General features: G+C 31.3%; 2 protein-coding genes and 4 non-coding genes across 6 annotated transcripts; 1 reads left to right on the top strand and 5 right to left on the bottom strand.

The window, feature by feature from the left end:
• The first annotated feature begins 1,548 nt into the window (after positions 1-1,548).
• On the top strand, positions 1,549-3,052 carry LOC137824027 (L-type lectin-domain containing receptor kinase VIII.2). Its single transcript, XM_068629448.1, has one exon. The coding sequence runs from the start codon at positions 1,803-1,805 to the stop codon at positions 2,871-2,873; it is 1,071 nt and encodes a 356-aa protein (XP_068485549.1). The 5' UTR covers positions 1,549-1,802; the 3' UTR covers positions 2,874-3,052.
• A 3,032-nt stretch (positions 3,053-6,084) lies between these two features.
• LOC137827331 (small nucleolar RNA snoR27) lies at positions 6,085-6,175 on the bottom strand. Its single transcript, XR_011083722.1, has one exon. It is a non-coding gene; the product is annotated as a small nucleolar RNA snoR27 (small nucleolar RNA).
• Positions 6,176-6,645: 470 nt separating this feature from the next.
• On the bottom strand, positions 6,646-6,735 carry LOC137827330 (small nucleolar RNA snoR27). Its single transcript, XR_011083721.1, has one exon. It is a non-coding gene; the product is annotated as a small nucleolar RNA snoR27 (small nucleolar RNA).
• Positions 6,736-6,840: 105 nt separating this feature from the next.
• LOC137827329 (small nucleolar RNA snoR26) lies at positions 6,841-6,932 on the bottom strand. The gene has a single exon (XR_011083720.1). It is a non-coding gene; the product is annotated as a small nucleolar RNA snoR26 (small nucleolar RNA).
• Positions 6,933-9,868: 2,936 nt separating this feature from the next.
• Positions 9,869-14,616, bottom strand: LOC137824295 (chaperone protein dnaJ-like protein). Its single transcript, XM_068629869.2, has 7 exons — positions 14,386-14,616; positions 14,066-14,275; positions 13,517-13,583; positions 11,950-12,281; positions 11,693-11,834; positions 11,431-11,556; positions 9,869-10,445 (listed from the first exon to the last, which is right to left on the bottom strand). The coding sequence occupies exons 1-7, from the start codon at positions 14,405-14,407 to the stop codon at positions 10,061-10,063; spliced, it is 1,284 nt and encodes a 427-aa protein (XP_068485970.1). The 5' UTR covers positions 14,408-14,616; the 3' UTR covers positions 9,869-10,060.
• Positions 14,617-17,929: 3,313 nt separating this feature from the next.
• LOC137826759 (uncharacterized) lies at positions 17,930-21,496 on the bottom strand. Its single transcript, XR_016515255.1, has 3 exons — positions 20,789-21,496; positions 18,517-19,236; positions 17,930-18,243 (listed from the first exon to the last, which is right to left on the bottom strand). It is a non-coding gene; the product is annotated as an uncharacterized LOC137826759 (transcript).
• Positions 21,497-23,365: the final 1,869 nt, after the last annotated feature.

The raw sequence follows: 23,365 nt of genomic DNA, 5'->3' as shown, positions 1-23,365 counted from the left end.
ATTTAATTATATTATGGACATTGTTGTCATTTCTTATTTTCTCTAAAATATGTAATATATGTGGAGGAACAATTTTAAATTGAAATAGAGGTTGGAGACGGTTTTGAATTGAAAAAGTGGTTACTTTTCAAACAGTTGCATAGAAAGAAGAATGTCTCTTCAAAATTGAGAGAAAGAAAAATATTGGTGGAAATACGGGAAAGATGAACAGTTTTGAATTGCAAAAGTGGTTCATGTGTGTGACATTGTTAAGCCAATTCACACAAAGTATAATAATTTTACATAATAATGATAATGTCATTTTTTATTTATAATATACTATAAATTTATACATTTAAGATAAATGTGCAAATAATAATATTATTTATTCAAATTTTAATATTAAACATAAATATATATAAATGAAAAAATAAGAAATCTTAGGGGGAATATTTATTCAGACTTCCTTTCTCTATATAATAAATGTTTATGTGTCTTATCTAGACTTTTGTTTTTCTCACAACATTGGGTAAAAATGTAATTAGATCATAATAATAAATTAAACAATATACTCGGGTACATTAACAAGTTGTGATCATCTAATGTTGGATTACAAAAATTACACAGTAATGATATTTAAAAAATAAACTAATTCTCTCAAATAAAATATGAAAAAACAAAATCTTATTATTAAGACCCTTAAATTATAAAAAGTACAATGAATGCAGAATAAAATCACAAATTTTATTGTGGTTGGTTTAAATATGTAAGAGAAGTGCCAAGAACATCTATTTAGGTACTGAAAAGGACATCATGCGTGACATGGATCCTTCGTATCATGTGAAGCAATTTATGTTGAACTCTCAAACACCCTTTCTTCTTAATTTCTTTATAATTCATGGAGTGTATTTATTATTGAGTCAGTGTGAGATAAATCAATAAATACATGCAATTTAATAGAGTAAACTATAATAGAGGGAAAAACACATAATTGGATGAAAGGAAAAGGCATTGTTACTCTTTTGATAGTTATTATTAATTATGATCTTCTTCGTCTTTCCTATTCAAAAGTATTAGCATTTTCTTTTAATTTGGAAAATGAGTGTTACTATTGGTGCAGAAGAACAACTGCGGTTTTTCCTTTAAAAAATTGGCATATCACCTACTAATCAATTCAGAGAATGGAAGATACAAAGATAATTTTTAACCTAATTTCAATAAAATTACACCACTTTTTTTTTAAAAAAAATGATAATTTTTTCCTTTAAAATTATAGTTGGTCCCAAGCAAAAACATGTTAATATATTGATTTGTTTAACAAAAATTTTCAGTTCCTAAAACTATCTTCCTCTCTGATCAAAGAGAGTCCTGTCTCCCTGGAGAAACATCATTTATTGCAAATAAAAAGGAAGGAAGATATTAAAAACAAAAGTGAATAATTTTGTAATCATTCATTAAAAACTTTGTTAACTAGTATCATATAAATTATGGTAAAGAAAACAAGTATTATAATTTTTTTAGAAAAATAGATAATATTTGATAGGAAAAGTTAAAAGAGCATTTATTATTATATTCCCTAGTTTCAGCTACTCCCTACTACTGAGAGAAAGTGAAAGTGAAGTGCACACTGCGGATGCTGTTGCAGGGAACCAGTTAAACCGTATTTAATTTTCACAACCTCCAACTCCAACAACTTACCCATTATTCTTTACTTTCTTCCTCCCTCTTCTTCCTTCTCAAACCCTAGAAACAGCAAAATCCCCTTTTGATGCAAATGGGATCGACCCACCAACTCTAGAACCACACCCTTCGAGATTTAGCCCATGCCCACTTCAATTATGGCACCATTTTTCATTTTCCACCACTTCACCGTCTTCACTTTCCTCATCTTCTTCCTCAAAGCCCAAGCTTTTGATCCACTTTCTTCCTTTTCTTTCGCAGATTTTGAGAAAGACCCCAAGTTCAAGTCAAGTGTGGAGCTTTATGGCAATGCAAAAGTTATGAATGGGGGGGCTGGAGTCCTTCTTTCTGGGAATAGTGGGAGAATCATGTACAAGAAGCCCATCAAGCTTGTTCAGGGTGGAGCACGGGAATTGGTCTCTTTTTCAACCTACGTTGGGTTTTCAATGTCCTTGGATAGTGGGAAGGGTAGCTTGGCTTTTGTTATGGTTCCAAGTGGGGTTGAAGGTGAGGTTTTTGGTAATAGTTCATATGGGTTTTCTTTTGGATTGAAGAAAAAGGAATTTAAGGTTGTTGGTGTTCAGTTTAGTGTTGATGGTAAGAATGGGAGTTCTGGTAGTTGTGTTGTGTCTATTAATGTTGGTAGTTCTGTTCCTGTTAAGACAATCAATGTCTCGTCTGTCATTATGGGTCTGAAAAGGGAGGGGAAATTGCATGCTTGGATTGATTATCAAGCGAGTTCAAAGCGGCTAGAAGTTAGATTGAATCACTACGGTCAATCAAGGCCATCTGATCCATTGCTTTGGCATTCAATTGACTTGTCGAATGTTTGGGGTACTGAAGAGATGTTTGCAGGGTTTAGTACACTGAAACAGAATACTTCTCAAGCATCCTTTCTCTATTCATGGAGCTTTATTGTGAGGCACTTTCCACACTGGATGCATTCTGAGCCTCTGGATCCAAAGGTCCTTTCTAAGAACACTGAAACTCCTGCAGTGAAATCTAGGAGTGATTGCCTTTTGAGGGTTCTTGCTGCGATGATATTTGGTGCTGGATGTGGGGCATTGACAGCATTCATTGTGCTCTATTTGTGGACCATCTTTGGTAATAAACGACCAGTGGTGCCGGAGGAGTATGCAATGCAGCCTGTAGATTTTGAGTACAAGAAAGTGAACATTGTTGTAGATAAAACCATCAAAGATGCTAAGGAGTAGATCTACAGGAGGGATGTAGTTGGATGCTTGCATTGTAAATCAGTGTTTCTTGTATTCAGGTTTTGCTTTGTTGTAGTTTGATAAAAACTATTTTATTTACTTGTGTTATTATTGAGCAAATTGAGATCCAGATCTAACTCTGTATTAAGGATTACATGTCTTACCTTTTTTTTCCCAAATCATGACCAAATGTCCAAATCTATCTTACTAATTTATAATATGATGTTGACACATTTTATTGAATGAAGATAACAAATAACCATAATCAGTCTGTACATTGAATATTGGCTGGCTATGTAAAAATGTGATATCTGCTTGATACTTGTTTACTGTAACAAATTAAAAAGAATTATTGTACTGTCTATACATAGTGTATGGATATATCATATATACCACACATCTTCGTTGTTGGTTTCATAGTGATAGAAGTGGATTTTTTATTTAATAATATTATTTTGTAAGGTGGCAATTGTTCTGTAAATCTCCCCTTTATCTTTATTTAACATATTGTTTCCCATTTTCTATGATGACATTAAACGTAAAAAAAGGAAATAAAGCTCTCTGAGGAATGAGGAGCACAGCTTCCATAAAAGGGAAAACATGGAAGGCAAGTAGAACAGTATTTGATCAATTCTTCATTTCATTTCAGGTGTTTCTCACATGACAGGAAACTTTAATCCCCTTTTCTTTATTGATCTTGTGTGAAACCAACTTTTAGAGGTAACAGAAACTTGTGTTATTCACAGTTTGACTGGTAGTTTGTGCACTCTGCTGCATTTCATTCATATTCAAGCAGTTAATGCTACATAGGTTGGTAGGTATATGCTTTATAGGCATCTATTCCCTGGCTCTCTGCATTCAGCTATTTTCTGCAATAAAAGAATCAAGCACCTCATGTGCTAATGCAGCAGATACTTGTATATAGACTTAAACTTCATCTAGTTTAGTTATGGAATATCTTGGTACTAAAAAATGGTTTAGTAAATTCTTAAGGGCTTTGTATTGCCTGCTTACCGAGAATAGTTTGAGTTTTCTGGCGATGACACTGTTATTAAGGTGTGTTCTTGTAAGTTATATATAAGTTTTTAGTGAGTAGAAGTTGTCATGGATACAATAACAACCTGTTATTTTTTTTATTTACTATTATTAACCATGAATGTTTCTGTTTTCCGTGATTCGATCTCATTGGATAATTGCAGACAATAGTAAGCTAACCTTGTCCTGGCTCTTATCCTCTGGTAAAGTAACGAGAATGGAAATAGCTTTTCAAATGGCTGCATTGATGAATATAATTTGCCTACAAGCTGATGCTTACAAAGCCTGAAGTTAAGTTTGTTTCAAAATTGTAGTTCCCATTCCTCTGTCAACCATTTGTACTACATTTTTATATATTATGAAATTGTCTTCCTAAATGCGTATGTTAGCTTATGTTTTCTCAAGTAATCTGATATCATGTGACATTGCCTGCCAAATAATGTGGTATGAAGTATATCATGCTTATTTTTCTTAATCTTGTAATGTTTCACAGAAGTAATTTCTGATAGATCACACATCAATAATTGTGTCCTTTGCAAGCATTTCGTGATAACTATTTTACATTGTGTAAGTGAGACGTCTCTACTCCCATCATTGTTTTTCCCTTTTCGTGGGATACATTAATGCGTGTAGAATTCAATGTCTCTGTGACTTCAGTTTTTATTTGAAATATAGAAAGAAAAATGTCAATTATATTCTTGTCTAGAGAAAAACAAACTGGGTAGAGTATTTGAATATGATAAACTCTAGTGTTATTATTACCACATGTATGGCCCATAAGATATTTTTAACTTCTGGTAGTGGTGGGTATTCAAAACATTACAAATGGGCTGTTGCTTCCTGTACTGTACATTTTGTCACCTACACTATATATTTTTTGAAGGCCTAAATACCCTTACAAATTTTATTTGAAAGAGAGCAGAATACGTGGCTTGTAGTGGCTGATTACAGTGGAGGAGGTCAGCTGAGCTCCGGCAAGGTGAGTTGTGATTAGAAGGTTAGGTTACGTGATTAAGGTAAAAATGAGTAATTGAATATGGGTTTGGGATGAAAATGACAAAGGTAAAGGTGTTCAAAAATGGGTTTTCGAGAAGCATTAGTTTTTCTTAACATAATGGAACTGCATTCGAGAAAAGAGTAAAAGTGCATTCCGAGCGGAGAACAACTTCCACTCTTTTGGAAATTTCACTACCATGTTATCTCTAAAACTTAGTTCAATATCCTTGTGGAAAACCAATGTTATCTCAAAACTTAGTTCAATATGCTTATGGAAAACCAATCCAAAATATGCTTATGAAACCAATTCCTTATTATGGAAAATCAAATGGGGAATGAGAACTAATAGTTCAAATACATTCAAATTGAGTTACGGAATGAAAAATCAGAAAACTTCATGAAAATTAGAATTAGAAATTGGAATACAACAAAAAAACCAGTGCTCATTTTTGTCTTCCTCCTGCATCACCTGAGAACCGGAAAACACCTCCCACCACCTCCCACCAACAACATTCACGAAGTGGGTGTTCGAATTTGATATCGTGCAGGAAGCAAGTGACTGTTATCAAACATATGCCCTACGGGTCACAACGTAAGCATAAGCAACCTTGTCCTGATTAATCAACCTTGTCCTTGGTTGTGTAGACATTTTGCGTTGTCGAGAGAACAGATTACAAGAACTGGATTCATGTTTAGATGAAAAGGAAAGTCCTTGCTATTGGCAATAAGTTGGACCCAAAATTCTTGAATGAGATGGACGTGTTTTAATGTACCCTAGTGGCAGTTTTGTACACAACCAATTTGACCAGGAAAGCGAGTGTAATTACAAAACTCAAATTTATCCCAGTTTGGAAAAGAAAAATGAGACAAATACTGTAATCAATTCAGACACAACCTTAACAACATTTTACTCATTTCATGTTTTTGGGCGATTTTGAATTTTTATTTTAAAAATTATCCATTGTTACACACTTCAATCCATTTTAAAGTGAACAAGCCTATTAGGACACTTTCTTTGGGCTAAGTTTACAAACAATTAGATTTGCATCACGACTATCAACCTTTGGAATTTAAAAATTGATAATGTTGATCACACAAATTATTCTATGAACAAATATAGTTGAACACAACTATATTTTGAAGTTAATATGCACGATGAATTAAAGGCACAACTAGCCAAGCAAGATCTCAGTAGATTACGATTATCTTCAGTTCTTTTGAAGAAACTACAGATAGATAACGCAGTTTTATAACACCATCATAGATCCCATATTCCCACGATGCAAATGCTTAAAATGCTACCAGGTTTTATGAAAAGACAAGACAGACCCAACAAAATCTAAACAGAGCAAATACAAAATACATAACAAAACTCTGAAGCTGATAAAAACCGTAGCTGATATAAAACCATCAATATTCAGTAACATCAAAGCCTGAAGCAATGCTTTAAATATGCTGTGCAACTGAGATTTCGGCCACAACATCACAGCTTTTGGAGTTCGTGACCCCAATTGTGACTACATCATGTAGTTGTCAACAATTCCCTTTAATATATAAAACCGCAACGAAATCACAATCATCACCACAATTTAAGGCCTTAGGCTGAACCTCTACTAGTGAAGAAATTATACCAGATCAAACAAACAACATACAGTAATAGGATATACAAATGATCTTTAAAGCTCCATTCTATAGATTAGCATCACATTGAAAAATGGGTTTTGTAAAAAAATCCAATAAAAATGGATCTCAGCAAGTAATGGTTATCTTCAATTCCCGAAGGAAGTTTCAGATAGATAACGCAGTTTAAGATTAACATCAGGGATCCATAAATCAAAGTAACTAATAAAAGATATATAAATAAAATCAATTTTGATGTGAGGATTGATAAAAAACTGATTTTTCTAGAAAACACAATAGAGACAGATATTGAAGAAAGCATCTCAGAGTAATCATTCCCCATTAGTTTCTTCACTGGCAATCATAGTGCAAGGATAACATATTGGAATTGCTCATCACTGATGCTCGTAAAACAGAGACGCAAGGACAACCTTTGAAGGTGATGGGAATCTAAATGAGGGGGCATGTTTGAATCTCAGATTTGATTATTGGAATGAAATGGGAACGGAGGAGGTTTCAAGTGTAACAATGTGTCTGCGGCGTTCTGAGATTTTAAAGGACTGCGGAGCACCTAGGGTTTTGTTGGGAAGCCAAGGATGATGTGTTAATTTTCTGATAAAACTATATATATATATATATATATATATATTAAATTATAAGAAAATAAATATTCGCCAACAATTCATTAGTTTAGAATTGAGATAAGATCTCTTAAATAAAATTTTGATTTTAAAAATAATTTTAAATTTAAATTTGACAATAAAGAAATAAAATTATTGACAGTTTTTAAAAAACTATTATCTATGTAATAACAATATATAAAAACAAATTTTCTATATACATCTCATTTTTTCAATTTTATCCTTTATAATATTAAAATTTAATAAATTTAATAGATATTTATTTTAAACTGAAATTTTGAATTAAAATTTGAATTTGAAAAAAGCAAAGAAATTAATTTCTTACACTTTTACCTTTAAATAATTATTATTTTTAATTAAAATAATTATTTACAATAAAAAAAATTATATACACAATAAAAAATTACATACAATAAAATTTAAAAAAATATTTATTTTTATAATTATTTGTAATAAAAAACTACAATTTAATAATATATTTTTATTTGAATAATTATTTATATAATTCAATAAATAAATTTATTAACAAAAAAATTACTTCTAATAAATTTGAGATAAGTTCAAATGAACACTAATTTTTATTTGTTCTCTTATTTAAGAAATAATGTATTGTTACAATATTATTATATTATGAATTAGTAGTTTATTTTTATATATATAATAAAATTTATAATGATATTTGTAAAAGACTAATGTATTGTTACAATATTATTATACTATGAATTAGAGTTTTTGTTTTTATATATATAATAAAATTTATAGTGATATTTGTAAATATATAAGTCATAGATACAGACAATAGGTTTTAATTTTTTATGATAATAAGTGCATACAATTTTTTTCTCCTTAAAGAAATAGACAGTGAAATAGAGATAAAATAAAATGACCAGAACAAATACAAAGTTAAAAGTAAAAAAAATAAAAAATATACGAAAAAGAAATATATTTTTGGTATATCTATACCTATATATATATAAAGGGAATTCTCCTCTTAACTGCTCTTAATTTTTTTTCATATTTTATCCTTATATTAATATTTAATTTTATTATTGTATTATGTTCATTGTGTCATTTCTTATTCCCCTCTTAACTGCTCTTATTTTTTTTCCATTTCATCCTTATATTAATACTCTTTCATTATGCAGTTAATTTTCAAAATAAATTATCTCTTTCGATTCATAACCACTCCTTCAGAGAGAAATAAATTTAATAAAATATTTGAAATAAATGGAGCAACTGTTGGAATTGAAACAAATAATTTATTTTGAAAATTAATTGCATAATGAGAGGGATGTGTTATAGGATTTGAACAATCTATTGCTTTCTTAATTTTTTTTATATTTTTGTATGAATCCTAAGCCCAACTTTGCGAGCAAATTTTTTATGTCTATTAGTGCTTTGATCTATTAGATATTACATAAGTTGGAAGTTGGGTAATTTGTATTTAGTTTATTATTTTATTTTTTTCAACTTCTTTGCCATGGAAAATGTGGATTCAATTGATATGGTGATAGATTCTACAACTTCCAACATACAACCATTTGCATTATGTCTTGACATTGTTTGCTGGTCCATTTTTTTTAAACCTTAATTTTAATCTTAATAACCTTACAAAATTCAAGATTACACCCAAGTTAAATCAAAATTTAATATTCAAAAACAATAAAATAAAAATATAAAAAAATTAACAGAAAATCTTAATAAAACTATTATCAATGGTGCATTTAGATAATTTACATATCTTCTCATATAATTTAATATTTATTAAAATTATATGAATATATAAATAGTAAAAATAAAAAATGCGGATACACAGTCACGTAAGTGTCTGTGTTCCCGCTAGGGGAAAGATAATGTCCGATGTGTACTTCTAATATAACTTAATTTATAATTTATAATACAAGAATAGATATTTTATCTCACTTCAATTCAAATATTTTTAAAAATTAACTTGAGACAACTAGATTTTTAAAGATAATTAAATTTTTTAAATTGTTATGTTATTTATTTCCTCTTTATGTTCAAAATTCAGCTTGTTTCACAGTAACTATTAATTTATTTTATAATTCAATATCTAATATAATACTATAAAAAATGGTTTAAGTATGTTTTTACTTTGCCTAAAATCAGTTAATTTTAAGTTTTAGTCCCTAATATTATGTAATATTCAATAGTTATATGTTGAAAAAAAAAATCCAAGTACATATAATAATATCAAACATATAACCCCAGTAATAAAATTTTAAAATTCCTCTTATTTGTCTATGTTGAAACAAAAATTAGAAATTAAAAGTAATGATTTCAAATTTTGAAGGATAAAAATATCTATTAAAACTAAAAAAGTAGATATTTTTAAATTCAGGGATAAAAATAAATAATAATATTATATATGAATTAAAATCAGAATTCACATTTTAGAAAAACTAAAATCATATCTAAATCTTATCAAGATTAAGATTACTGATAGATTAGATTCATAAAAAGTTGAAAATACAAACACTTGTTCAGTTGCTAACTTGATTTTCCTTTTACAACACACATTTTGCTGTAATTATCTCATGGAGGACTTGTGTTTTAGACTTAAAACTGTTCTTCATTTCTTCCATTCCAGGGAGACGAGAAAGCAAGGAATGTAGCAAAGATTGAAGATTTAATAAAACCAGGTAGAACTCCTACTAGCTTATGATTTTTTTATGAAAAATATAAACCAAGTACTTGATAAGATTTATTCAATGGCAAAAAAAGATAAATAGTACACTATTCATCTTCACACCTCTCAAACCCAGAAATCTGCTTCTGTTATTATCAAACTGTAACAAATAAACACAGAACTCGTAATCTTGTAGATGGAAACTGTATACCCCTCAATGCTGCCAGGATGAAAAGTTTCAAACATTACAACTTCAACCACTCCAGACATGGACACAGGCCCCAACAATATCTAGCAGGGTAATAATCCTTAAGGTACACCTCCCTGCCATATTCTATGATATAGAAACTAAAGGACTGGCGACGGTGACACATGGTTACCCGAGTTACTGGTACAACTGAGATTGTGTGCCTCTCACATATGACCCTTGCAGTGGCAGGTACTTGTGCTCTTTCAGCAATGACATCAGAAGAAAACTTGTTGAGAAAATAAGAATCTGCAAAAAAGGCTGGTGTGCATTGGTGTGCCTGAGTGTTGCACAATTCAACCCCTTTGGACCTATGGAAAACCTCATCTGGTACTGATGCTGCTCCACTAGTTGCATTTACTTTCCGAGTTGAAAGAGTCTTCCTGTAGCAGTACAAACACTGGTTCTTTTAGAATTGTCACTAAAAGGAATCAATATTATGCATAACAGCATGAAATTGGTTGTCTATGAATCTCTTAAACGAGATTATATATTAGAAGTCTCACATTTCTAGTGACAGATGACATTTCTGCACAAAGGATTGAGCAGTAATGCTCGGACATCAAATTGTTACACAGACATTGGTCCCTAACTAAATTTTGGATTCACCACTTTAAACAGTACACAATATTTATCATGGAAACACAATGACCGTTCAACTACATATAAGGATCCATTTTCTACAAAGTCTGTTAGTATATTTTCAATTGATTTCCTACGTTCAATCATCTTTTGTGTGTTTGGCTTCAACTTTTATCAGGACATCAGAATCTTTATTGCAAACAAGTTCAACTTCCAACCATCATGAGAACCTCTGATACTACTTTTTTCGATTAGATTTTGTATGTTCAATGGATCTCAAAACCATGTTAGACAACTTTCCCGTCAAATAATTCAAAACTATTCCTCAGCTTTTCCTATCTTGGGTTACCTAAACAAACCTTAACCTTCAAATCTTTCTCTTCTAATTATCAACCATACTCAAAATCCACCCACAATAAACTGCAAATTTTTATTTCAAACCTAGGGTAGGGAGTCAACTTCAACTTTAAGAGGACGATTAAATTACATAAATGTTATTTTACTTGTTCTCTCTTATATCAATGCTTTACCATGTTTGAAACTCCCTTGCTTTGGTAGAGAACTTATATTTAAGAAAAAGAACAATAGCACCCTTTTGGGATGACAACGGTGGAGGCAGGGGACTTTTTGAATGCATATCCCACTGGTTTAAATTATAACTAAAACACACAAGTCATGAAAACGAGTGCCTGCTAAAGTTTGAGTAATATATTGTACTCCTCATTGCTATCTATTAAAGGAACAGAATTAGAAAAGGTATGATTAGACACAGCCAGATTGACATACCACCGAATAATGGCTATATTGCGTGCTAGAAGAGAACCACTTCCATTACATGTTGCACACTTAATTAGCCCACGTGATCCACAAGTCGCACAAGGAATCTTTCCCCTGCCCTTACATTTCACACATCTGCAAGAAAATGTAACTTGAATAAATGAATTACAAGTAGAAACTTCCAACTTGAAAGAAAGCATTGAGGCCAGGGCATTTGACTTCAGCTTGAATTCAACAGTGATCTATTAATATGAACAAACAAATTACTCACTCTGTGTCGGAACCATCTTTATGAGCTATTAAACCCCTTCCATAACAAGTTGCACACTGAGTCATCTGGTTTTCCTTGTAAAATCCAGGATCTTGGTCTGCATTGCATGTGGCACAGACTGTACTTCCTCTTCCAGCACAAACTGAATAATTTCAACAATTTTGTTAGGAGAGGTAAAAGGAAATAGTTGTGAAATAGCAGTATATGTGTGTACATATTTTATTTGTGAATCTTGGAGATGAAAATCCAGCATTTACTTGAGCATTTCTCAATAACTTCAGAATGAGGAATCTTTTGCCGCACTTCGTTGTAGGGTACAAATAGAATAGGGAACTGAGATCTTAGATCCAATTCCCAAATACCAAGTTCAGTTCCATTATCCTTTCCATCAATAGCACCACCAAGGTATGGTTCAGTCTCTCTTATGATCTCTCTTTCCTCTATAAATGTATCCAGTGTTCCTATGTAAACATTACAGTCTTCAACTGCATGAATCCTCCATGTTCGAGCAGGATGGCTACCCCAACAGCAACGATGACCAACATGATCAATGAGCAACTCTCGTATCTCCACTTCATCCAGAATTTTCCTAAAAGAGGATCACCCAGTAAACAAAGATTATTTGCTTAATACATTATTGACCTTGAGAAGTACATATCATAACAGCCTTTATCAAAAGGCATACATTTTAGACCCACATGACACGAGGAAGATACTTTTTAATTAAACATGTGTAATATGCTTAACCAAAAAATGCGCTGCCAATTCCTTGACCTATTAGAAACAGGACAATCTAGAAGTCCTTCCATTTCATATTGATCATTGCTTTTTAAAAAAAAAATCATACCAATTGATATTTTCAATTAATTAAACATAAAAACTTCTATTCTAAATTTACTCCCTAAAATTTTATTGTCTTGGAATACTTAATCATGAACTAATAGAAATTAAGAAAGAGAGCAAATATATTTTAGGAAATTTGGTCCCTAATAAATACTATTGTCTTGAAGTAATTGTTTTTCTTGATTTATCTGAAAAAACCATAAACGTCAATCAATAGGAAATGAAAGGAAGTAACATTTTAATGAAGTCATTAGCGATGACAGAAATTTACCTTGATGAACCTGTTAATTTCTCTCCCCTTCAAACCCTTTTGAGCTATGGCTATTTTTTTTTTCAAGCACATAAAGGGAGAGATAACCTATCTTATGAATAGGACCATTTTCACTTTAGATAGACTCTAGCATATAAATTAGTTTTTTTGTGCTCTGTATATGATTACACTTATTTGTGAATGATTCCAAAAAGTGCTGCATAACACCACCACCAAGATCAGATATATTTACTTACACTTTTTTAGGTAGCAAAGATACCTTCGTTTGATGGATGTCCCTTTTAATCAAAGTCACTTATAAATCAGCCCTTAAATATCAAACTCCATACATCTTTGTTTCTGTTTTCTGCTCTGAAGTCTTAGCCAGACCCCTCTGATCACTCAAAAAACTACCACCAAGAAAGCACTTTGTAACTCTACATTGGACACCATAACAATCTATACATTTATTTTATTTCCACCAGCTAGTGTGATTCTCTATCTTTCTGCCTCATAAAACATTGTCAACCTGTCCACACTTCTATACATTTATTTTATTTCCACCATCTAATTTCTGTAACAATAAGGTTTGAATGATTGTAGAATAAAACCCTCCATTAATTCTTTCAGACAATGAAACCAAAACATTAAACGGCTTATTGTACAGCCCAGTTCAAATATGAGAATTTACATAAAACACATGCTTTATGGATTTGTTGTAGATATTATACCTCTGGAATTGGGGTCTTGGTCCACCATAATCTCCTCCATATCCACCCTGATAAACAAGAGCTTGCTCTGCAACAGGTAATACTGTATTCAGCATCCAGGTTATACAGGAAAAATATCTTCTGGAAATAAACTTAAACTAGTAAATGTTTGTGTCAAAATTATAATAGAAAACAATGCTAAAGAAAAACCCGAAAACCCCCCCTACTCAATCTCCAATGCTAGCCGTTGTACAATGATTATTACTTTGAAGCCTACACCTTTTTAATTATTACACAATAAAGAACACATACGGGTCAACATTTGCATGAATTAGTGGTGCAATGAAAATAAAAAATACAAGATCAAAACCAATCACCAAGGTCATAAAAACAGTCAATTACAGCCACAACATCAATGTCTTTGGGGTCTTTGCTAACGCAACTGTTGCAACTTTAGCTGCATTTATCGACAATTTCAAGGTGGAGATGAAATTGCGGCTGTAACAGCAATTTGAAACTTTTGCAATCATCATAATTGAAAAAAGAATCAGGAACCACAAGAGCACACACCTGTAGGATCAGGCTCAGGTGAACCAACCAAAGCCCCATGAAGAGAAGGGGGATAGTAACCAGAAGAAGCAGCAGCAGCAGATCGTATTTCATCCACACTTACCTCAGTTCCAGCCAATGAAGCAGTTGGTCTCGCAGAACCGGTTGGACCCACATACTGATACGAACTCCATTTTCCACTTTCTTCCTCAACCGATCCACTTCTCTTATCTAATTCAAACCCAACAAAAATTAAACACTACCCAGAATCAAATTCGTTGTAAATATTGAAAATCATCAATTAAAATTGAAACTTTGCCATCAAAGAAGTGAAATTGTACCTGATAGCAGAGGCTTCTCCATGGCGAGATGGATAGTTGAGAGTGGAGAACAGGTAATTGACTTAGGTGCCTTATAATCGAGTTAATAACTTATGTATTAAGGAAATAGAATTTTGGACATATAATCACACGAGTCAAACGGTGTTATGATTTAATCGTTGTGAATGACCCTGCGGTTAACACACCGCGTGCCCAACACTTGCTGTTATGCGTCAATGACCAACTGTCCCTATTACTTTTTTTAATTACGGGGATATGAACGATGGTGTGTAGAAGCGTTTTTCCGATTATATCAAGAACAAGAACAATGATAGAGAATTGAGAAAAGGAAACAAACTGCATATATTATTCGTCTATCAAATAATAGTTCAATACTCTATTTATAGAGTACTAAAGATTATAAAATCCTAATAAAATCCTAACTAATTAAATAAATGATAAAATCCTAATAAAATCTTAACTAATTAAATAAGTGATAAAATCCTGATAAAATCCTAATAAAATTGTAACTAATTAAATAAATGATTAAATCCTAACTAATTAAATCCTAAAACTTTAGAATATAACAATGTCCTCCCCATAACAACATTCTTGTCCTCAAGAATGGAACAATGGATACTTTACAGGCCTTTTGTTGACGGGATTAACTCCATGAAGCAAGGGAATATGATGATCATGGCCTGGTCGAAAAGGTGGTAATTATTGTGGTTCTGGAAAAACATCTGCAAATTCGTGGAATGGATTCGTGATCTCAGTTGGAATCTCCTTTTGTGCGGCATATGTAGTCAAGGAATGCAACAACATCTCCTCCTTTGCACCAATGTGAATCATAGATAAATGCACATCTTTAAGAAAAACTTTACTCAATTGTTGCTTGGGTTTAAGTTTGATCTTGGGGCCCACAGATCCACGTAGAACATGTCGCCTTCCTTGTACAGTGAACTCCATAGTGAGTTTGTCGAAATTCCATAAAATATCGCCCAATGTTATGAGCCACTCAATTCCTAGCACTAAATCGGAACACCCCAAAGGAAGGAGTAGCAGTAAAAGTTGTGTGCTGAATTGTCCAACTAAATTTTTTTACCACGGAAGATATCTTGATCTTTGACCCATATGCTACCACGACATTCAAAGGGGCAATCGTCTCAATTATGCACCCATATTTTTGAGCCATTTGGGTATCTAAGAAATTATGAGTGTTGCCACTATCAATGAGAATATGTAAAGGTCGTGTTTTATGATATCCAATTATTCTCATAGTTTTGAACCCAGCCACTCCGGTTAATGCGTATACTGAGATTTGTGGCTCCGTCCTTTGCAATAATGCAGTCGCTTCACTGGGAGGACGATAAGGGTTTCATCTTCTTCCTCCATCTCCATGACGTGAAGTTGTAATTTCTTGTGTACCCTACTGTGCTCCATTGAGTAGGGTTCATCACAAAAATAACAAAGGCCTTTGGCTTTGCGTTCCGCTATGAACTCCGACGTTAAGTGGCGTTTTGGGTTGGGTGTGGGGGCCGCATTGATTGGAGCAGACGATGACATAGGCACTGGTGCTGGACCCAAGACTCCCCTATCTAAGTTGGCCAACGAATTGCTTGAATGGGCTGCTTCATACGTCCTAGCCAAAGTAAACGCATGTTGTAGAGACGTAGGCTGGAACATGCGTACCATCATTTGGATGTCTTGCTTTAAGCCACCAAGGAAGCAGCTGAGAATATGATCATTAGCTAACTTCAACCTTGTAATGATTGAATCGAACTCTTCATGATAGGCATCAACGGAAGTCTTTTGTCGTAGACGCATCAACGCAACCATGGGATCATCGCCAATTGCACCAAACCTATCTTTTAGACTTTTGGTGAATCCTGGCCAGGAAGGTGCATCCATATCTAAATCAGAGTTCTTAAGTGCGGTATGCCATTGCAAGGCCTTGCCTTCTAGATGCACAAGTGCCAACTGTACCTTGAATTCCTCTGGAGTCTTGTCAATGAGAAAATAATTTTCGCATTGGTAAATCCACCGGTTAACATTTTCGCCATTGAATCGGGGAAAGTCGATGCGTGCCAACTGCGTGCCATAAACATGAGAAGACCCCGTGCGAGGTCTGTCATGTGAGGGTCCAGGGGAGCATTCACCTCGAGATTGAGTAAGTAAATCCTGAATGGTGTCTTTCATAGAAAGAGTCAAGGTTTCCTTCAACGTAGTCGCGAGTTCCATAAACCTATTATCCATCCTTTGGGAGAGTCGATCTTCCATCTCTTTAGTAGCTTGAGCGAAGCGTGATGAATCTGCCATAGAAGTACTGGAAGGTCCTAGCTGATACCAATTGATATGAACGATTGTGTGTAGAAGCGTCTAGGTCCTCTCGTAAGAGATTTCGAAGAACGATTAGGCTTTGGACAAAGGGAACCTTTAGGTGGCTTCCGATTATACCAAGAACAAGAACAATGATAGAGAATTGAGAAAAGGAAACAAATTGCATATATTATTCATCTAGTTCAATACTCTATTTATAGAGTACTAAAGATTATAAAATCCTAATAAAATCCTAACTAATTAAATAAATGATAAAATCCTAATAAAATCCTAACTAATTAAATAAATGATAAAATCCTAATAAAATCTTAACTAATTAAATAAGTGATAAAATCCTAATAAAATCCTAACTAATTAAATAAATTATTAAATCCTAATAAAATCCTAACTAATTAAATCCTAAAACTTTAGAATATAACATATGGATTTCAGAACATTTCGGATTTACACTCCCAGTAAAATTTCGGATTCACTAATCCTTAATTTAAAATATGCATTTCACATTAAAAATTCATCATTTAAAAAAACATTCTGATCCACTAATTTGTAATAAAAATATGCGTTCCAATTCAGAAATCCATAATTAAAAAAAAATTATGGATCCACCATAACAGAATTAGGTTTCTAGATTCAACAATCCAAAAATCAATAATTTTTGCAAAATTTTCTTCCGGAATATTTCCTCATCCAAAAAAAAAAAGTTTCGGATTGATGAATTCATAACACACTCCCATATCCCGATTTTGAGTAATCACGATGCCTTTTTTAAATAAAAAGTCAATGCCAGTTTTAAGATTTAGAAAATTGTGGGGTGCCAAGAAAAAAAACTTAAGAATGCAGGAAGAAGAAGCCATTACAGAAACGGATTTTTTGGTGTAGAAATTTATTATTTATTAGTAAATTATATATTTATTAAATTAAAATATTTATTGCTCAAACTTAAAATGACTTAGTAATTTAACAATAACTTATTAAATTAAAATAACTTCGCATGCACCACTCGATTTCGATGGTAAGTCGACAGGATAAAAACATTGATTATGAAACCACGGATACAACTTTTTTTTTTTTCAAATTAAGGATCCTATACGTTTCCGAAACGTTTAAGAAAAAATATATATCCAAAATATTAAATAATTAAAAACAATTTTTTAATCTAGAGTATAATTTATATGTTCAAATTATCGATTATAAATTTTAATTATATTATAATATAAATTATGTATTTATTATAAACTTTACTACGTAAACAAAGTATTTTTCCAATACATTGATGTTTTAATCAACAGTAAAAACACACGTGAATAGTTCTTTTCTTTCCAGCTTTATTTTTATTCTCCCTTTATTTACTAACACATTTCTCTATTTTCCACCCTATTTTTCTTTTCTTTTTCCATCTTTTTTCTTTTCATTTTTTCCTTCCTTCCACCCAATACATCCCAAAATACATATTTCCATTTTCCTTTTCTTCAGTACGTAGAATAGGCTATTTGTCAAAGCATCTTTAGATGTCAAAGAAGCTGTCAACAGGTTCAGGGCCTGACCAAATAGACATAATTAACATATTAAGAATGGAAAAAGTGTCAAGAGAATAGCATACAAGAAAAGTTGTAGAAAGTTCATTATAACAGAACCAACTATTTGAAAATTATTTTTTGTTTAACTTGATTTTAAAATAATATAATATAATTTTGGATAATTTCTCTGTAAAAGCAAATTTGATGTAAATTTTAGTGTAAGCTACCTAAAAGCAAATTTTCTTATACCATCCCCAAAGAAAAAGTCTTGAGAGTGGATTGGGAATATGATTACCTCACGCGAGTTCTTAATCTCCACCGAATGTTCCTCAAAATCATCTAATGGCAAATGCAGCTCTTGCACGAAGGAAATGCTAGAATTAGTTGTCATTGGTGTCACTTGAAGATCATCCCTCACAACAAATATACACGGCCTCTTCATAAATCCCACAGCAGGTTCTCTTGCTCCATCAGAACATCTTGGTTCAAAAATTTTCATATCCACTGGATCTCGTAACATGTCTTTATTCTTTGAAATCACTTCACCTTTTATATTGACATTCACTGCCTTTGTGCCATACCAAAAACTAGGAGTGTCTTCTTCTGGAACATGTATTGGCTGGCTTGTACAACCAAATTGATGAGGGACACGTGGATTCAGTAAGGAATTCTTTGCTGACCCTATAAACCAAGATGACTTAAGATCCTTCACACTTGTGTACAAGTTATCAATGCTTCCCAAGGATAACTTGCCATTCATGAGGTTTATGATAGATCCTAGAGGTATTGTGAGGAAGCTGAACAAAAAATCCACAAAATCTCCCTCTGCTTCAGCAAACAGAATCCTGTTCTGTGATTTGCTCACTATTATCTTGAGTTTTAAAGAACATCTATGGTGACTTGGGCCAGTATCTGGTGAGAAGGAAGTCAATGTTCGCTTAGATTCTCTGTTTGGCAAGAATACATCACTCAGAGGAGATTTTGAGGTTAATGCTTGCTTTAGTATGCTAAATATCTGGAAAAAAAACAAAGGAAGTTTTAAGCTTGAACAGTTATAACTCATTTAAACAAGGTAACTTCTTAATACTATCAAAGTATTATAGTAATGGAATGATCCTGCCCATCTATCTATAGCTGTACAACAAGGAATTGCACCAGGTTATCAACAATTCACACAATTGAAACCTGAACATATCAGAGGACCCAGTTGGCCTAATTGAAACCTGAAATAATGTTACAATTATGATACCTGAAAGATAAAACAATACAATTAAGCCTAATTTATTACAATAATTTATTACAAGTTTGATTAAATGTATTTCTTCATAACCTAAAATTAGATTTTTTTTTATTATCACGGGGATTTTTTTTTTTTTTTACCAAAATGAGATCGTTGTCAAAAAAATTACAAATCTGGGGCAAGTCGTGCCAACTTGGCACGACTTCATATGTAAAAGTTGTGTCAAGTTAGCACGACTTTGTCACGTCAGCCTGAAGTTGTGCTAACTTGACACGACTTCTGCCACGTCAACCTGAAGTCGTGCCAAGTTGACTCGATTTTGTCCACATCATTCTTTTTTAAAAAATTTCTTGTTTTTTAATAAATATATATATTATAATTATTTAATTATAATTAAAATTCTAAGTTATGTAATATTTGAAATTAATTTGATAAATAAATTTTGTATGAAGGAATAAATACTTAGGTAAAGAAAATAAGGAAATTAATAAATCAAACTTGAAATTGAATTTTATCATCAAACTTGTTTGTGCGGACAATTGCTTCTATTGTGGCATTCAGTTCTAAAATATGAACATTTTTTTGTTTATTTAGAATTGAATCATCTATTTCATAGATTAAATTAGACCTCATAAGCTTGAAAATATTGTGTACACTGGGGCGATAAATGTTGTTAGCTGTAAATGACAAAATGAGCAAACAACAATTACATGTGAACAAGGGAAAAGTATATCTTGAAACTCCCCACAAATTTCTATTTATTTTCCAAATAATTAATTCTCATTTCTATTTATTTCCAAATACAATAAAAAAATTTCATATTTTTTATTAATCTAATAACCAAATTAATATATTACATTACCGTCAAACATGATCCATACACGATTATTCATTTTTTTATTGCTTAAAACTAACACCCTTAGAAAATTATGTATCAAATTAATTTTAAACATTACATAAATTACTACTCAATATATAAATAAGAAAATTAAAATATATATGACATGGACAAAGTCGTGCCAAGTTGGCACGACTTCAGGGGTTGACGTGGCAGAAGTTATGTCAACTTGGCACGACTTCTACATATGAAGTCCTGCCAACTTGGCACGACTTGTCCAGATTTGTAATTTTTTTGAAAGCGATCCCATTTTAGTAAAAACTTAAAAAAAAAAAGTCCCATTTCAAATCTCCCTAAAATTAACTTATGCATAAACTAAAAATATTTTCATCTAGAAATTAATGTGAAAGAAGCTTTCTCACACATAGTTATTTCTCCTTTGGGTGTCTAATAGCTTATAGGTGCACATCATTTTCAAAATAATATTACCTCCTTCATGCCAACATTTACGGGCATTTCTTTCAACTTGTTGAGGTCTTTGTATCCAAGTTGGAGGAGTTGTTGAACAGTGTTACCTGGAGAGCTGTTCAGAACTCTCAAATCATCAAAGATCAAGAACATGGCATCCCCTTTAACAAAAACACCATTTCCCCACGAACCCTCTTCCTTTGACTCTTCCAACAGCTTTATCTCTTTCTTCATCCACTTCCCACAGTAGCAACTTGCGTCAACAAAAGTACTCAGCAACAATTTACTTCCCTTTGAACAGTAGTTACACATGAAATACTTCGTGGGCACAGTGTGATCCACCTTCAGTTTTAGTCTGTGGCAAGCGGATTCCGAAGGGTTGCGCGGAGAAAGCAGCATTTGCTGGCAGATACGGTTCCAGAAGACGTTAGGGTTGAAGTTTTCCACACTCTGGTACAGGTTGTCGATGCAACCGATCTCTAAAGGTTGGTGAGGTTGGTTTTTTGACACAAGCTTGATGATAGTTCCCAATGGAAGGGTGAGGAAACTGAAGAGAACATCAACGAAGTCTCCACTCGCTTCTGCCACAATTATACTGTTTTGTTCTTCGTCCACCCAAAATTTCAAAGGGATTGTTGCTTCTTGATTGGAAGCCATGTCTGAAACATGAAACTCCAGAAACTCCAGAAAATTAATGAAGAAAAAGGGTTTTATGTTCTGTTCTTTTTTATGGTGAAGGGTAAAGGAATGAAGTGGAACACAAGAAAAGGAAAACAATGCAAGTGTCAAGGTTCCAAATTCCATGCTTTCGAATTCTCTAAGAATGAAGGGAACATGTATGGGTCCCATATGGAATGGAACATACCTTACCTAATAAATATTATATAACTTATTTAAATTTATCATAATTTTTAATACTTTAGTTACTAATTCACTTTATTATAAGATTTTATTATTAAAATAAGTTTATTACATATAGTTGTTTAAAAAAAGGTTGGTTACTCATGTATAAATTTATTATGTTTATATACAAAAGATAAAACGTCTTTATTTATATACTTTTGTAATTTAAGTAATTTATGAATATTATTTTCTATTTTTTGTTTTCTATACAATAAAACAAGAGATAACAGGAAAAAGAATAGGTTTCTTCTTTATATTTTGTATATAATAAACAACCTAAAATGTAAATTTTTATTTATTTATCCAAAAAGCAACTTTTATAGAAGAAATACGATACTATAATTTATTACAATAACATGTTACGAGTAAATTTTAGAAAAATTTATAATTCAATACAACTAAAAAATATTCATGAGTATATGTCATTATGGTGAGTTTTATAACATAATTTATTTTTGTATGTAAGACTATATGTTTTGAATCAAGTGAGTGTGCTTTCATAAACAATTTTTTATTTTTATTTTTGAAAATGTAACACTATTTCATAAATAATTTATTTAATCATAAAAACAAAATTTATATATGAAATTCTATTTTAAATAAGTATGAAATTAACGTTGTCTATGAACTTCAAGAACAAACAACCTCAACAAATAACAAAAACTAAAAATAATATAATGAAAACTTTAAACATATTTACTACTTTAAATTTAAATCCAAAACTTAATGACTATTTACATAAATTGAGGATTTTCAATATTAATCTGCACATTCTTTGAGAAATAGTAAAAACCAAGGCTATAATACAATAACTTATAATTTCAGTAATAAACTCAAATTCAGTTGCTATTAAATTTTATAAGACAATGTTGAAAAATATATAGTGTAATTTGAGATTGAAACAATGTAATAAATATCTATGTATATTTTTTTTAATGAATTTGATTTCATTATTAATTTTGAACCATAGAAAAATTACATTAAAGCAAACAATAAGATAGTCTTTATATTTTGCTAATTAGTATTTACATTGAAAGTTGATATCATATTATCTTAATATTGCATATCATATTATACTAAATTTATTAATTAATATTAAATATAGATAAAACATGTTCAAAACATTTTACAGGTTTATTTCAATATAATTTTTTCTAAATTTTGAATAAATGAACTAAACAATTTTTTTTATATTTTTATACTTAAACTATACTTTGATTTAATGGATAAATTTGATTAAGTATATAATATTTATTTTATATTTTTATAAACAAGTCAGACTTAAACATATGCTCATCACTCTAAGTAAAAAAAAAAAATTAGGTTGACCAAAACTGTGCATATTTTTAAGATGAAATCCAATTTAAGACATCTTTAATTGGATTAGACTGGGTTATATCAGTTGAATAAACTTTCATTTTTTTTTAAATTTGTATTTTCAATTTTTTTGTTAGATACTTTTTTAAAAAAAGATTAAAAGATAGACTATATAAATATTATAAGTGAAATTTAAAAACTATAGCTATAAATTAAGTACTAAACTAAAATAAATTCAAGTATTAAAATAAAAATAAATTATAAATAATAAAATTGTCAATTAATGAATATTTTTATAATATTTTTTCTAAATTATGTTAAGTATGGTTTATATATATATATATATATATATATATATATATATATATATATATATAT

Source organism: Phaseolus vulgaris, chromosome 8 (assembly GCF_051622355.1).
Source record: "Phaseolus vulgaris cultivar YP4 chromosome 8, ASM5162235v1, whole genome shotgun sequence".
NCBI classification, from domain to species: domain Eukaryota; kingdom Viridiplantae; phylum Streptophyta; class Magnoliopsida; order Fabales; family Fabaceae; genus Phaseolus; species Phaseolus vulgaris.
The sequence above is the reverse complement of the archived record's forward strand: the minus strand, read 5'-3'. Positions and strand labels throughout refer to the sequence as shown.

Coding starts and splice junctions, on each gene's coding strand:
- LOC137824027 (XM_068629448.1), top strand. CDS start 1,803: ATGCCCACTTCAATTATGGCACCATTTTTCATTTTCCACCACTTCACC.
- LOC137824295 (XM_068629869.2), bottom strand. CDS start 14,407: ATGGAGAAGCCTCTGCTATCAG. Junction 12,282..13,516: donor CCAAGACCCCAATTCCAGAG/GTATAATATCTA, acceptor ATCCTCTTTTAG/GAAAATTCTGGATGAAGTGG. Junction 11,557..11,692: donor AAAGATGGTTCCGACACAGA/GTGAGTAATTTG, acceptor ATTTTCTTGCAG/ATGTGTGAAATGTAAGGGCA.